Source organism: Danio aesculapii, chromosome 12 (assembly GCF_903798145.1).
Source record: "Danio aesculapii chromosome 12, fDanAes4.1, whole genome shotgun sequence".
Lineage (NCBI taxonomy): Eukaryota > Metazoa > Chordata > Actinopteri > Cypriniformes > Danionidae > Danio > Danio aesculapii.
In genome coordinates, this window is record NC_079446.1 from 3,473,413 (window position 1) to 3,491,228 (window position 17,816).

Genomic DNA, 17,816 nt, shown 5'->3' on the forward strand with positions numbered 1-17,816 from the left:
TGTTATTATAAAGAATGAACCTCGTGCTTTTAAAGGGACAGTTCACCCCAAAATTAAAAGTAATGATTAAAGGAGACACAATATTCCCCTTTTTTACAAGATCTAAAATAACTTTCAGATGTCCCTAGAGTGTGTATGTGAAGTTTCAGCTCAAAATACCACACAGACAATGTTTTATAACTATTTGAATCTTCCCCTTTTAGGTGTTTTGGTGACTGTCGCTTTAAATTCAAATGAGATAGTGCTCTTTTCAAAAGAGGGCGGAGCTACAAATGCCTGTGTGTCAGCATAGTGGCAGATTCAAAAACAAGACTGACATCCTACGCTAATGAGAAAGAAATGGTCACTAGTGGGCGGGGCTTTCTCTCTCTGATGACACGTACAAAGGAAAAATGTCAATCAAAGTGTTTCTGCAGACTGTTTTTAATCAAGTGAGGTTATAAAATATGGTATTAATTAGGGGTGGGCGGTACACCGGTGTCATAGTCATCACCGGTGTGACATTGCGCCACGACATGGATTTTCTAATACCGTCAATATCGTAATAAATCAATTATGCACCTTAAACGGCTGCATTTACATCAATAATAGCTAATTCTAAATAATAAGGTATTCAATTTTCTTCAAACGTTCAGTTGTGGTCTGAATACCTGTCCTTATACTACAGGGCTCGAAATTGCAACTATTTTGGTCCCATGAGCGCCCGAAACGTAATCTATGCACCCTCATAATATATTTGGGAGCATTTGTGTGTCTGAATATAATGGTTGTAGTGCAATCTGATTTGATTTTCTCTAAAAACTTGCTGAATCGCTCTACCCTGCCGCTGTATTGGTTCGTATTAACTGTCAGTCACTCAACGCTTCCCGCTGTCAGATGACAGGGAGCTTTTGTTACTGCAGGAAATGCAAACGGCTGAAGAGTGAAAAGCGCACAGGTTTGCAAACCTCACCTAAAGTTATAATAATAATAATGGCGCAGATGACAGCGATCATGACATGAGGTAAATGTTGATCCACCAGCTGAGATCAATCGAGTGTTTTCGGAGAAGGTGCCTGAATCTTGATGCGTTGCATTCACCGCGTGTTCAGCGCAAAGGTCCGCTAAATATAAAGTCTAACACTGTACACATTATTGCCAAAGAAACTCGTCTTTACTAAGTTTACACTAAAACTACGGCTCATAACAAAGAGCGGAATTGCGCCGGTGGTCATCGCGAGAATCCTGCTCTGTCTGCTCATAAATTGGTGCGGCTGACTCGCCTGCTTTATTCCAGAAACACAGAGAAATGAAGATCAGCTCATAACGAGACTGAGCATTTACAATGACCCAAACCGAAACTTTTAAAGAGTGATAGAAGTGAGACTTTCTTTTGTCCGTTCTTCCTTGAGATGTATATTATTTTGCTATTTAAAGTAATACCATGATATTATACCGTCACCGTTCAAAAGATGAAAAATACCGTGATATTAATTTTAGGTCATATCGCCCACCACTAGTATTAATTAATTTTTACCATTAGATGCTAGTTATATTCACACCCTGCTAACACACAACTGTTTAAACACCTTATAACAGTGATTTTTGCATAATAGGTCCCCTTTAAAGTAATATAAAAACGTTAGAAAGAAAGTCATAATATGCCTGCAGAGCTGTTCGGATGATTAATATGAACACAATCTTGATCGCTAAATATATTGTAAATAGATGTATTTTGACGTTTTTAAACGTTTTTAATCCTTGTGTATTGTTCAAATGTAATCCCAATCGTTATGTTCGTGGTGGTCTCGTGAACTTAATGAAAGGGTAGTGAATTTGGCCAGAGTATATTGTTGAGTTTTGGAAAATTTACAAAGCATTTACCCAAAATATGTGTCAAAAATCATTCCCCGTTTGCTGAAAAAGAGAAAGTTGTGGCCAAATTAGGACTCAAAATCACCCCAGAGTGGATAAAAAAACATCCCAAACAGCATACAAGAGTTAAACTTCTTAGATGTAGAGATTTTGGCTGTTTAGAGTCTCTCAGACATTTGTTTTTGTCTAAATAGGCCATTTTTGACAGATAAAGCTTTAGAGTGCATCACATTTTATGCCAAAAGTCTAGCTCTAGTCAATACTCAAATTTCATTAGCCTGAATAAAGATAGTGAAACATTTTAAATAATATATTTGGTTAATATTTTCACTTGACCAAAATGGTTACATCATAAGTGTAAGCGTAATGTTTATTTCTGTTTGTCCAGGGACATTAATCGAGTACACTGTGAATTCTGAACTCATGTTTGTGTCCCAGAATCCCCCAAGCAGCTGCTTTCAGAGATTTTTCAGTGCTCCATAAGATACTGGAATATGTCTGAGCATCGGCAGACATTAATTCTCCGACGGCGGGTGTCTAGACATCTGCAGGAGCCGAGAAACACACACCCAGCTCTGTGCAGAGGCTCAGCTAATCGCTTGTTTTGGCATGACTGAAGGCTGAACACTCACTCTTCACAGTCAGGGGCTCAATCTACTCTTACTGAGCACAAATGTACACTGCAAAATAATATTGCTGCCTAAATTATAAATTTCCAATATTTTTTTGTAGTTCAGCTTTACTTTTCTAGTCATCTCAACTTGCATCAATCAAACTGACTTAAAAATATCAGGTTCAACTTTGTATGACTAAAAATATATTGTTAAAAGCTGATTAACGTATTAAAATAAGAAACATTTTGTCATTTCATTTGTCATAAACTCTTTTTACAGTGTATGTAAAATACTGTTTCAAAGGTTTGGGCATCTGTAGTATTTTACACTAGAAACGTTAAATTTATTCAACAAAAACATTTAAGTCTGCGTGTGTGTGTGTATGTGTGTGTGTATGTGTGTGTGTGTGTTTGTCAATAAGTGTTTGAGTTTACCTGTGTGTCGTCGGTCATCCTCTGATCTTTCACCCCAGCAGATAAAACTCTTGACACTGGCATGTGATTGGCTGTCCTTGATCTTCTCTTCTTCGTCAACTCTGATTGGTCGGTTGTGTTCTCTGTAAAGAGTGACAGATGCATCATCATTAGCCATCAATCAATGATTAACCAAACGCCTGATGTTTGCTGATGAGATGAGGTCACTGCAGATGTGACATTCATAACCGGTTCACATGTCATGACATGCGGTCACATTATTCCGTAACATAACGCTATTAAACATTAACCAGCAGCACTCTTACCGTAAGCACAATTTTAAAGGGACAGTGCACCCTAAAATGACACTTTTGACTTTTCTTTCTTTTGATTTGATCACTTTTTGCTGTGTTTATTTTGTTATAAAGCACATTTTTACACATTTAGTTATTATTTATTTTTCTAATATTTACCAGGAGAAAGTCTTAATTTACTTTATATAGCCTATATTTTCTGGAGCAAGTCTTATTTTAATTTGCTTAGTTTATTTAAACAATTCTAAAAAAAAAGTTAAATTATCGATATTATTAGCCCTCTTAACAAATATTGTTTCAATTGGCTACAGAACAAACCACTGTTGTCTAATGACTTGCATAAATGACCTAGCTTTCCTTTTTAACCTAATTGGCTTAAGCCTTTACAGTTTAAAGACACCCTAGAGTGCTTTTTTTCTGAGATTTTAACAGATGTGTATGTTGAGCATCAGTTAAGACAGCGTTCGCAACAGCTTTAATTGTGGATAAAACTGGATAATTTTGAGCTTTTGTCAGCTAATTTCATCTTCCGGGTTTAAAATAATTTTGGGGTGGGATCAAAACTGGAGACGTAGTGCAAATCTGCTAGTGGAGTGATGACACGTCGGTTTCTCATTATTATTCATAGTGAAGTTTTCTTATCCTATGAGAAGACCCTGCTTCTTAATTATTCATGAGAGCACGTGCTTTCCAAAGGCAAGGCAGACCTGCCAAGCTGTGAGACTCGACTGGGTGAGACTGCGTCCGAGCACGGCACGGGTCGCATGTGTTTGTTTCCATGATCAATGGGGTTTGTTGCATGTTTCGATACAGCAAAGCTGTTGGTTTGCAGTAAGCATTTTTGTCGGGAAAGCTGTACAAGAATTAGAGAATGGTGGACTTTGTCTTTTATCCGGTGAGTTTGTTACCATTGAGACACATGGCCTACATCCGTGCTACGGTTATCATCTATGTTTAAAATCCTTCAGATTACCGGCAAGGCTAATGGTTGGAATAAACAGGGCAAGAGACCTGCTGCACTGCTATCTACTGTGTCTGCATTCAGACCCAGGGATTCAGGAGGAGAGAAGTCCTCCTCATTTAAAGTGTTTATATAAACATGATTATCTTTATGATGATATAAGAATATGTGGTTATGTGTATATGAAATTACGGATAACATGTGTAGCAGGACATTCAATTACTTTCAATATTTCTTTGCATTTTAACTTCGTTAACCTTTCCCCTGCTCTGCCGGCCACGTCACTACTCCATCTGCTCGCAGCGCTGCACCACGCCCATCTCAGAGCATTTTTTGAAAAATTCTGAGGTAGACTTGAACCGAAAGAGGGGGGTTTCATGACCCTTTAAATTGCACTTTAAGCTGAATAATAGCATCATTGCACTTTAAGCTGAATAATAGTATCAAATACCTAGTAAAATATTATGTACTGTCATCATGGCAAAGATAAAACAATCATTCATTTAATTTTCCTTTGGCTTAGTCTCTTATTTATCTGGGGTCGCCACGCAGAATGAACCGCCAATTTTTCCAGCATGTGTTTTACACAGCGGATGCCCTTCCAGCCGCAACCCAGTACCAGGAAGCCCCATACACACTAATTCACACACACACTAAGGCAAATTTAGCTTATCCCATTCACCTATAGTGTATGTGTTTGGACTGTGGGGAAAACCGGATCACCCGGAAGAAACCTTCTTGCTGTGAGTGCTAACCACTGAGCCATCATGCCAAAATGTGTTGAAAAAAAATCTTCTTTCTGTTAAACAGAAATTGCTAATAATTTAGGAGGGCTAATAATTCTGACTTCAACTGTATACCAGACCAAAAAGCAGTATAATTAAGAATGGATTCATAAATAAGTGATGGATTCAGCTTAAATCATGTCTAAACAGATCAAGAACATCTGCCGAGTAATCGTCACTGTGACTGCACACACTTTGACAGATGTCTTATTTCCCCCGCCTCTACAAACATTTTCAGACAGATCCAGGAGTAATAACCAATTGAATGGTCTCTCTGGACCTTTCCCCCCTTAAACACATCGCTGCCGTTTCAGCCACATGCTTAGGTTCGAACGGCTGATATATTTGACCACTGACAGTTTTCTCAGTGGGGGTTTATTTGTTAAAGCCTCTTGGTGAGTTCAGTGCCAAACCGGTTCTCCCGTATTTGGAGATTGATCAAATATTTCACTCACACCAAGCTGCTGGACTAGGAAAACCAGGATATAAGCTTCTAGTCTGCTTTGACTGCTTATGTATATATATATATATATATATATATATATATATATATATATAAATATTGGAAGATTATTTGAAATCACATACAGAAATAATGGCAACTTTTGCAAGAGCTTTTCAGTGGAAAATAAAACAATCAATTATAATCCTGACTCAACATTGCATATCCTGCGATGTGACTATTGTCAATGATAACATTGGGATATCGATGCTGAAACGATATATCGTGCAGCCCCAATTCAGACCCAATAAAAAGTATGAAGCAACTATCCCAATAACTAATGTGCATTGCTACCTATTGGTTTGGTAAGTGTCTGGGTTGCTCAAATCCCATTGCTGCTCCTGTCCAAAACACCCCACGCAACTTCCTTCATGGGTCCACAAACAGGCCCTGCAGTCCATAGACACACTCAGGATAAAGAATCGAGACTCATACAGTAGGACCTCACTGCTCACTATCGCCCTCTCATGGCCCCTCCAAGAGTACAGCAGTGGAGGAAAAGCAGCCACAGACTAGGAGAAACACACATGAAATCAAGCCTGAAATAATAAAACATGATGAATTTAGGTACCTTTCATCCTAAAGTAAGTTCCATACCTCAATATCTCCAGCATTTAAGGCATACTGAGAAATGTCCCAGACTTTAATGGATCCTGTTGTGTCTCCAGTGACAAGTAGATTATTTTCCGGGTCTGTGCTGAAACCCATCACATTCTCACCAGATTTATCAGGCACATAGAACTGTCCTGGATCAGACATAATTGACAATTATACAGTTATTGATCCATAAAATAAAAACAAGTGAAAAAATTTATACGCTTTTATCTACATTTATCAACAAAAAATAGGCATGTACAAAATTATTCATACCCTTTGCAAATCGTCACAGTCTATAAGAAAATCCACAGTTCTAGACCATTCCTAATAGTCCAAGCTGTACTAAAGCATCCTAATTACCCTGATTCATTGGGAAGAGCTGTTTTAATCAAGTCAACAGCTGAAAATCAGAAGCTCTCTGCAGTTGGTTTGTGGACAGTCATAGCTGAGACAAAGGAGCTCACCCAGCAGGCACAGGTCGTCAACATGACGTCAAACTGATGTTGTACCCCAACATCGTAGGATGTTGCATTTTGTTTGGAAACGTCAGAGCCTAACATCAGGCCGATGTCAATGTCCAACGTCGGACAGATGTTGCACTTAGGTTGCTTTTTACTGCAACCTAAAAACAACCAAATATCAACGTATAATGATGTTACAGCTTGATGTTGTGTGGACGGTACCACTATGGCGTCAATCAGATATTGGATTTTGGCTGCCATACCTGATGAATAAATGTCAGTATTTGACGTCAATATGACGTTGGTTTAAGATGTTGGCTCGACGTTGGATTTTGGACACTTTCTAACACAACCTAAAATCAATCAAATATCAACATCACTTCACGTCGTTATTGGACGTCAAAATAATATTGTCCTTTATTAATATTAAGGTCTTATGATGTTGTGTGTCTGCTGTACAGTAAGGACCTGTAGCCGTACATTGCGGCTGCTCACAAGTCAGGAAAGTGCTATAAGACCATATCTAAATATTGTGATGTTCCAGTGGCAACAGTGCAAAGTATTAGTAAAAAATACAAGATTTTAAGCACTGTGAAAAATCTCAGCGGGTGTGGTCGGAAGCTAAAAGTGACACCTGTGCTGGCCACGAGGATAGTGAGATAGGTAAATGAAGAATCCAACTATCAACACCAAGGCCATCCTGATGAATCTGGGCTCTGCTGGTGGCAACACCCCAAGACAGAAGGTCCAATGGACACTGTACACCACTGGGATCCACAGACGCTGACTAAGGAAGATACCATCTCTCCAGAGAAAAAAAAAAGCCTGTTTGTCCTTTGGAAATGCTCATCTGGACAAAGAAGAAGACTTTTGTTCTTCTGTTTTATGGTCAGATTAAACAAAAATGTAATTGTTTGGCTACAATAACCTTCATTTGGTGTAAAAAAGGGGAAGCCTGCAACCCTAACCCCATTCCCACTTTTAAACATGGTAGTGGGAACCTAATATCATGTACCAGGGAACCTAATCCTAGTAAATAGCACCATGATAAAGGAGCAATACATCAAAATTCTCAACAACAACATCGGACAGTCTGCTTTGCCTTGACCTTAACTTGGCCTTTTAAAACATTTTGGAGTTTCTTGTTATTTCAATGTTATATATTAAATTATTTTTATTATTATTTTTATTATATAATGGGTGGGTTTGCTCCGGGTGCTCCAGTTTCCCCCACAGGCCAAACACATGTGCTATAAGTGAATTGGATGACCTAAATTGGCCGTAGTGATTGAGTGTGTGTGTGTGAGTGTGAAAGTGTATGGGTGTTTCCCAGTACTGGAAGGGCATCCGCAGCGTAAAACATATGCTGGAATAGTTGGCGGTTCATTCCGCTGTGGTGACCTCTGATAAATCAGAGACCCGAAGGAAAATGAATGAATAAATGCAGCCTTGGTGAACATAGAAAAATCTTAATTATTCTAACCAGTGCATATTTATTATGGTTTCTGAAGTAGGGTGCAATTTAAAACAGTCTTCAATTTAAAAGCTCTACATGATGGTGTTTGTACGGTGTCAAGTTGTCATCAGTTGCTCTCAGTTATTATGTTTACCGTGGTTATGTCTGGGCCCACAGACGCTCCAGCAGCAGACAAACCCGGCCTGTGAACTGAGCAGCACAGCAGCTTTCCTCAGATGACTCTGCTGAGCGCGACTTTGCAGGAACAGCAGCCGGTGAACAGGCAGACGAACTCTGCACACATCACATCCATAAAAAAGAAATATATTTCAAGAACATAAATAACATTACAGACCAGTAGCACACAAAAAAACTGTTTAACAATAGTAGACATTCACATAGTCACTATTCATTTGCTTTTCGGCTTAGTCCCTTTATTAATCCGGGGTCGCCACAGCGGGATGAACCGCCAACTAATCCAGCATATGTTTTAGGCAGCGGATGCCCTTCCAGCTGCAACCCATCTCTGCGAAACATCCAGGAAACCCATGTGAACGCGGGGAGAACATGCAAACTCCACACAGAAATGCCAACTGACCCAGCCGAGGCTCAAACCAGCGACCTTCTTGCTGTGAGGCGACAGCAATACCTACTGCACCATTGTGTCGACCAATAGTAGACAATAATGTAAAAATAAAATAAATAATTAAAAATGGATGACAAGAAACACACACACACACACTTTCATTCATTCATTCATTTTCATTTAATTCATTTTCCTTCGATTTGGTCCCTTATTTATCAGGGGTTGCCACAGCGGAATGAACCGCCAACTATTCCAGCATATGTTTCATTTTTAATTACTGCGTGTGCATTTATTTACTTATTTCTTGCCCAATTCACACAGTGAAAAAAGTTCAAATCAAGGCTAATATACATACAGTCACTAAACATGACTTGATTCATGCAGATATTTTATTTTAACACACTAATCATCAAGGATTACAAGTTTATTATTTAAAAATGTGTATTTTAAGGTTATTTTCAGCATTTTATCACATTCATTTCCCATAATGAGTCCGTTTATATTATTATTTCTTTTCATCCAGAATTTTTCCCACACATATTTCCACCTTCCTCTTTCTCTGACCCTCAAAACAAAACAGGCTAATTTTGCTAATGTACCATCAAGATTCATAATGTTAAGATCGGCTATTAAGCTGTTTAAAGCTCATTTTCAAAAATTGTCTAAGTAGACTGGGAGTGAGTTTACGGTAGAACTACTGAGGCGGTCATTTTCACTTAATGTTAAAATACAGAGCTTAAATAAAACCCACATATTTAAAATACCCTGACTTGTCCTAAACGTGTGCATTATTATTTACATTTACATTTACATTTAATCATTTAGCAGACGCTTTTATCCAAAGCGACTTACAAATGAGGACAAGGAAGCAATTTACACAACTATAAGAGCAGCAGTGAGCAAATGCAATAGACAAGTTTCAGGTGTGTAAAGTCTAAGAAGCAAAGCATTAGTAATGTTTCTTTTTTTTTGAGAGAGAGAGGCAGTTACAGATTAGGAGGGAAAGTGGAGACTAAATAGTTGAGTTTTTAGTCGTTTCTTGAAGACAGCAAGTGACTCTGCCGTACTGATGCAGTTAGCGAGTTCATTCCACCAACTGGGTAGATTGAATGTGAGAGTTCGGGAAAGTGATTTCCTCCCTCTTAGGGATGGAACCACGAGGCGACGTTCATTCACAGAACGCAAGTTTCTGGAGGGCACATAAATCTGCAGAAGTGAGAGCAGATAAGAAGGAGCAAAGCCAGAGGTCGCTTTGTAAGCAAACATCAGAGCTTTGAATTTGATGCGAGCAGCGACTGGCAGCCAGTGCAAACGGGTGAGCAGCGGAGTGACATGTGCTCTTTTGGGTTCATCAAAGACCACTCGTGCTGCTGCGTTCTGAAGCAGCTGAAGAGGTTTGATTTCATTCATTCCTTTTCTTTTCAGCTTTAGTCCCTTTATTAATCTGGGTTTGCCACAGCGGAATGAACCGCCAACTTATCCAGCACATATTTTAGGCAGTGGATGCCCTTTCAGCCTCAACCCATCACTGGCAAACACCCATACACTCTCATTCACACACATACACTACGGCCAATTTAGCTTACCCAATTCCCCTGTACCGCATGTCTTTGGACTTTGAATTTTCCCTCCTGTGAATTTTCTTTTTTAATTATTTCCCAAATGATGTTTAACAGATTCAGGAATTTTTCACAGTATTTCCTATAATATTTTTTCTTCTGGAGAAAGTCTTATTTGTTTTATTTCAGCTAGAATAAAAGCAGTTTTCATTTTAAAAAACATGTTTAGGTCAATATTATTAGCCCCCTTAATAAGCAATATTTGTTTTCATTTATCTGCAGAAAAAACATTGTAATACAATGATTTGCCTAATTACCCTAATTAAGCCTTTAAATGTCACTTTAAGCTGAATACTAGTATCTTGAAAAATATCTAGTCTAATATTATTTACTGTCATCATGGCAAAGATGAAATAAATCAGTTATTAGAAATGAATTATTAAAACTATTATGATTAGAAATGTGTTGAAAAAATATCAATCAGAAATAGGGGAAAATATATATGCGAATAATTCTGACTTTAACTATACGTACTTAGAACATGCAGTAACTCAGGGCATATATAATGTACGTAAATAATGTTAACAAGATTGGTAAGATACGATGTCTTCTATTTGCAGGACAAATGGTAGATAAAGTCTGAATCTTTTAATCTGATTCAGTCTGACTCAATTGAGTCGAATCAATGATTCGAATCTTCAAGATCCGGTTCATTGAAAGGAGCTGATAAATCCCTGATTGATCTTAAAACGTAGGTTGATCCCCTACAAACATAAAACTTGTATTTAGTCCAAATAAGAAAGCAAATGCTGTTTTTCATAGCACATCTGGTCTGATTTGATACTAACGTCTGCACTCTTGTGAAGTGCTTCTGAAGAGCCAGGGCCCATATAATGATCTCTCCATCGTAACTCCCTGTAGCCAGAAGCCCCAGCACGGGACAGTGATCCATGGCCAGGATATCCTCGCTGTGCTGACAACCAGACTTCCAGGACAGGTTTGCTTTTATGTAGATGTCCTGTACTCACAGATACACTTCAGTAAACATCTCAGATCTCCACTTCTGCTGTGTCAGACTGCCATTAAAAAAAAAAGCACTACACACCCATTTGAAGAGAACTAGAAAACATGTACATTATGTGTGTATTCTGGCTGAAAGCCCTTTTTACTTTTACAGTAAGTAGCCTTTGGTGTGTCTCACATATAAATCCTATTTATTGTAGTATATGCAAATTACTTATGAATTACAAGTTTTTACTTGCAATTTACCTATATAATATGTCATATATGCAACATTTTTAAACATATGTTTTAAAAATGAGCATTTACAGTATAAATAACATTTTTCCAACCACTGGAATTATAAATATGAACTTAAATGTTCAAATATATTAGCTATAATTTCCTATATATACACTCACCGGCCACTTTATTAGGTACACCTTACTAGTACCGGGTTGGACCAGCTTTTGCTTTCAGAACTACCCTAATCCCTCATGGAATAGATTCAACAAGGTACTGGAAATATTACTCAGAGATTTTGGTCCATATTGACATGATAGCATCACGCAGTTGCTGCAGATTTGTCTGCTGCATATCCAATGATTAATATATAACAATGGCCCATTAGTACCAATTGAGCATTGTGTCAGTGCATCTTCTGATGGCTACTTCCAGCAGGATAACCATGTCCATAAAGCGCAAATCATCTCGGACTAGTTTCTTTAACATGATAATGAGTTCACTGTACTCAAATGGCCTCCACAGTCACCAGATCTCAATCCAAGAGCACCTTTGGGATGTGGTGGAATGGGAGATACGCATCATGAATGTGTAGCCGACAACATCTGCAGAGGAATATTTCCAGTACCTTGTTGAATCTATGCCACGAAGGATTAAGGCAGTTCTGAAGGCAAAAGGGGGTCCAACCAAGTACTAGTAAGGTGTACTTAATAAAGTGGCCGGTGAGTGTAAGTCCATATTTGTAATTCCAATGTTTGGAATAATATATAAATCCAAATATAAACTTGTATATCACATATGTACTTTGCATATACAGTATTTCCATGTACATAGGAGATTTCTATATGGAGTGTGTAAGACAGAAATAAACTGGCTCTTACGCTTGAAAATGCAATGCTGTACTGAGCGATCAGTCGACTCCAGCCTGTGGCCAGAAGCTGGTCATCATGATGACAGATGATCCCTGTGACCTCTTTGTTGGAGACTGGTTCTAGATTATGAAGATTGAGGCCATTCAGAAGGTTCCACACCTACAGCAATGAAAGTGAACTGCTATTAATAGGCAGTCAGGAGCAAATCTGATTACAGTCATCGCAGTATAAGATGAGACACTTCAGGGAAAAATAAGTTTTTAACTAACTGATCAATTGTTATATTTTTAGCTAATTGACTTTAAAATCTATATGACTTTAAATTATTAAAAAATACATGTAAAAATGTATTTTAAAAAATCTTAAGCTAATTATTATTATTTCTGTGACATTTAAATTCTGTTTCAAATATTTCCCAAGTGCTGTTTAATAGAGAGATTTTTTTTCAAGACATCTTTAAACATAATAGTTTAAATAATCCAAAAATATGTCTTAAAGGTGCTGTATGTAAGTTTTTGACTCTTCTAAAGCATAAAAACACCATAATATGTTTGCAGATATTTAAGAAACATGCTAAGTGAGCATTCTTGTTTATCTGAAAAACAATGCTGAAATCAGATATTCTGCTTTGAAAATGTGTGTTACGTGCCAGAATGTCTATCTTTGTTTTGGTTCTTTTAACCTGCACAATGCCAGCTTAGCCAATTATATTTCAGGTTGCCTTGGTGGAAAACCGTGTATTTGATTCAATCAGTCATGAAGGCTCTCAAAGCATGCGTTTGCAACTAAAATGCGACCTCCGGTGGACAGTAACAGCCTCCAAAATGAGACGCAGATTCATAGTTCCACATGAGGTGGTTATTAATTAGCATATAACATAAATATTACGAACGTAAACATTAGGTGAGCAGTTTGCATTGTAACACTGTGTCCTAACAACACACTACATGACGAGATTTGCAGTGATAAGCATAATTGGGCTGTTTGCACCAGATGAAACACGACAGAAATTTAAATACAGCCATTCAGAAGCACAGAATAGTGCACTTACTGCACTCCATTGAAATGGTAAAGTTCATAATCTAATCAATATTAACCTTCTTTAACATTATTAAATGTAGATGCTGAATCACTGATATGTGTTTGTTTGCATTGAGTCACAGTTCTAAAGTTCAATTTAAACGGTTTATTTTATGTTCAAGATCTGAGGTGAACTATCTGCTGCTGCTTTCAGTAGGATGGCAATAAATGTCATGTAAAATGGCATTCATTCGCTCCTGTTGGTGTTCTCAATCTGGCAACCGGCTCTTGTGTGTTTTGAACCAGGAGAGCAATACCTAGTTTAACCACTGGGTGTCAAACTTACATACTGCACCTTTAAGAGGACTAATAAAATCGAGCTTTGCAGTTTAAATAAAATTAAAAAAAGACTCATAAGTGTCTTTTTCCAAAGAAAAATATAACCTAAAATATTGTGAATATGACCTTGCTCTACTAAACATCACTTGGGAAATATTTGAAAAAGAATTAAAAAACACAACTGAAAACAAATAATTTTATACACTACACAGGGGCGCCGCTAGGGGGGGAAAGTTAGGAATATTCTAAGGGCCCATACATTTATGGGGGGCCCTAGAGACATTATCAAGGACACACCCCCACCCCCCCAACCCCCCCATTCTTTACTTTCAGCCGTGATACCAACCCCCCCCCCCCCCCCCCCCCTAACTTTTAGCCGCGATACCAATCAAATTAAAAGTCTGGCAATGTTCTGATGTTTTTACATGACATTTAGCCCTTCATTTTACAGCCATGCATTTGCTAATTTACTACTAACAAAAGTCCTGAACGTCTGTCAAGGATGCATAAAAGCAAACCTAAGTACGCCAAGAAATGTGTGAATTTTATTCATTGTTTGACTAAAAACCTTTTCCCTCTGATCGATACTAATGCAACTGATGAAGGTTTGCGATTTGTAGCCACACTTGCCTTGACAGTGCCATTGGTGGCTGCAGAGATCAGTCTACGCTGGTGAACATCTAGAGCCATACAAGAAACCTCCTCATTACCATGAGCATTCCTGATCTCCATCCTCTTAATCCCTGTCTTCACATCCCACACAGTCAATGTGGAGTCAGCACAGGCTGTGATTACCTAGACAGAGATAACAATCTGTAATGTTCATCCACAAACCATCAACCAAACTCAAGTCAATTTTAGGTTTAAGTCAAGCTGAGATTTATTGTCATTCTGCTTCATGTGTGGACAAACAGTGGAATGAAATGTCACGTCTCACAGGACCACAGTGCTACATAAATAAACATAAGCATAAATATAAACACACCACTAGACGTAAGACCGATTTTTAAACCTTTACATAACTAACATACTGGAGCTGTAATCTAACTATACTTACTTACATACTTACTCTTAGGGCCGTTTATATTGAAGTTGATATTTAGCTGCACCATGTTGGTGTTTCATAACATCTCATTTTTACGAGGTGGGTCGTTAGCTCAACGCTCAACCCCCAACCTGGAGGACCAGAAAATACACACATACAATTTAGCTTACCCAATTCACCTATAACACATGTCTTTAGGCTTGTGGGGGAACCCGGAGCACCCGGGGAGAACATGCAAACTCCACACAGAAATGCTAACTGACCCAGCTGGTGCTTGAACCAGCGACCATCTTGCTGTGAGGCGACAGTGCTATCCACTGCACCACCACTCTACCCAATCTAACTATAAACATACCATAAATAGTTCAACTATACACATAACTGAAGACAAGTATTTTTATGTAATAAACAACAATATTTTACAAAGGAGGTATACTAATACAAAAAACATAAATACAATTTTTAAAAAGCAAGTGCTATATGATTATTGGTATATTCACAAGTAAATGTTGTTTTCCTTATTGAGTCCCTAAAAGACCAAGTTTAAGAAAAGTGTCTCGTCCATCTACAAAAGTAAAAAAACAAAACAAAAAATAAAAGATTTAAGTCAGAATTCTGAGTTATAAAGTCGCAATTCAGAGTTATAAGTCAGAATTGCGAGTTATAAAGTCAGAATTCTGAGTTTTAAAGTCAGAATTGCGAGTTATAAAGTCAGAATTGAGTTATTAAGTCAGAATTGCGAGTTATAAAGTCAGAATTCTGAGTTATAAAGTCAGAATTGCAAGTTATAAAGTCAAAATTGTGAGTTATTAAGTCAGAATTGCGAGTTATAAAGTCAGAAATCTGAGTTATAAAGTCAGAATTGCGAGTTATTGAGTCAGAATTGTGAGTTATAAAGTCAGAATTGCAAGTTATTAAGTCAGAATTGTGAGTTATTAAGTCAGAATTGCAAGTTATAAAGTCAGAATTGTGAGTTATTAAGTCAGAATTGTGAGTTATTAAGTCAGAAATCTGAGTTATAAAGTCAGAATTGCGAGTTATTAAGTCAGAATTGTGATTAATTAAGTCAGAATTGAGTTATAAAGTCAGAATTGCGAGTTATAAAGTCAGAATTGCGAGTTATTAAGTCAGAATTGAGTTATTAAGTCAGAATTGCGAGTTATAAAGTCAGAATTGAGTTATTAAGTCAGAATTGCGAGTTACAAAGTCAGAATTCTGAGTTATAAAGTCAGAATTGCAAGTTATTGAGTCAGAATTGTGAGTTATAAAGTCAGAATTGTGAGTTATAAAGTCAGAATTGCGAGTTATTAAGTCAGAATTGCAAGTTATTGAGTCAGAATTGTGAGTTATAAAGTCAGAATTGTGAGTTATAAAGTCAGAATTGCGAGTTATTAAGTCAGAATTGCGAGTTATTAATAATTTATTTTTTTTTATTCAGTGGCAGGAACGGGCTTCCATACTAAGCACACTCGGAATTGCACAATGTTTTTAAAAGTGACTGGAGCATACAGAGAAAAAAGCAACTCAGTCTCATTGCATATATGTTTCCAGGTGTACATTTCTAGAGACTGTGAAATCCGTACCCAGAGCTATGTCTCCTTGAGGTTTTTGTTTTCACAAATCTACCAGAGAAATTGATCTCAAATTTCTCTTCTTGAGTAAATCCACCAGGGGCCACAATATGCATTTCAGCCGACCGGCTTGCTGTCAACTGACTGACCAACTGACCCAATCACCATCTTCCCTAAACCCAACCGATAGTGTTTTCAAAAGCGATCTAGAAAAGAAAAGTCATCATGGCTGTATAATTTTACCATATTTTTGGATTTTACCACGCTTTCAGCCCGTTATTTATTTATTTGTTTATGTTTTGCTTTTGTGCTACCTGGTTTCTGGAACCGTTCTTCGCCAGACTTGAACCCCATTGTTGCAGTCCACTACACTTCACATCCCAAGTCCATCAGTGTATGTTGCAAACTGGTAACACTGGAAAAGCCGTCCACACAGAAGTGAGTGGTCACGCAAAAATGAGCAGAAGCTGTTAGCGGTGTCTTACTGCCCCATAGCATTTATTTCACAGATGAAATGCACCCAGACGTACCTCTGGGTACATATTTCGAAATCTCCAGAAATGTAGACCTGGTACATATCCACAATGAGCCTGTGTTGAAGAAATTTGTTTCTATAGGTGGGTTGTTCAGCTAACTCACCTATGTGAAGCACACTCAGTCAATGTGATATGGAGTGACTGTAACCAACCTGTTGAAGATTAGGATTATAGAGAGCGCAGGTGTAAAGGTCAGACCCGCTGCTGGTTTCCGTCTTGTCCAGCTGCAGCATGGCCACATACTCTCTACAGGTCACCAGCAGCACTGGATCTGAGCTCAGGTTGAGGAGCAGAGGAAAGCTGCCCTGCTCTGGAGAAACGCCCGCTTGGATATTGGGGAAGTTTAGGTGGAGTGTCTTAATGCATTGTTGTGAAGGAATATCCCATATTTTCAGCACCTACAGTAAAAGGAGACATGCATGTAGACCAGAGCTTCAGACTTGCATCTTAGGATGGGCGACATGAACTGGTGATTATTATAATAATGACATTAATGATGATAGTTTATATGTATCCACTGAGAGACAAAAACGCCCGTTCCTTTAAATAAATGTATTTCTTTTCATATTTTTTATATTTAAATCTGACAAAAAAAATACAACAGAGGTCTTCAACCATGCTCCTAGATGCCACCTATCCAGCAAAGCTTAGCTCCAGCCAAAATCAAACAACCTAAAGCAGCTAATATGAATGAATGAATGCTGAATCGGGTTGTAAACAAACTTTGTGGTACACAGTAAAATATATTTGTTAATTAACAGTCTCCGTACTTTGTGACTCGCAAGTGTTTTCTGTTTATTCACGGTAGTGAATTGCATTATGGGATGTTGATCTCGGCTCTGTCGACTTTTGATGTTGAAAATTCAACTCAACAGTTTAAAAAAGAGACTTATATTGACATTTTAGTAGTTTAAAATAATAATATAATGTATGATAAATAATATATAGAGAAATAAGTCTGTAAAATAACAGAAAATGTACTGGCAGCTTATTACAAGGTTTTTGTAGCATAATATACAACACCAACCCAGACAATTTAGCACTTTAAACTATTAATAATGTGAATAGAAGTCACCTTTTCAAACTTTT

At 37.7% G+C, this 17,816-nt stretch overlaps 1 protein-coding gene across 1 annotated transcript in view; it reads right to left on the bottom strand.

Moving 5' to 3' along the window:
• The window catches only part of LOC130238817 (WD repeat-containing protein on Y chromosome), a 37,062-nt gene that overhangs the window by 3,833 nt on the left and 15,413 nt on the right, over window positions 1-17,816 (bottom strand). The window contains exons 10-17 of the mRNA XM_056469931.1: window positions 16,880-17,125; window positions 14,206-14,370; window positions 12,226-12,375; window positions 10,951-11,120; window positions 8,112-8,251; window positions 6,041-6,189; window positions 5,738-5,955; window positions 2,903-3,024 (exon numbers count right to left, since the gene is read on the bottom strand). Of these exons, the coding sequence (XP_056325906.1) occupies window positions 2,903-3,024; window positions 5,738-5,955; window positions 6,041-6,189; window positions 8,112-8,251; window positions 10,951-11,120; window positions 12,226-12,375; window positions 14,206-14,370; window positions 16,880-17,125 (1,360 nt within the window). The remainder of the gene's footprint in view (window positions 1-2,902; window positions 3,025-5,737; window positions 5,956-6,040; window positions 6,190-8,111; window positions 8,252-10,950; window positions 11,121-12,225; window positions 12,376-14,205; window positions 14,371-16,879; window positions 17,126-17,816) is intronic.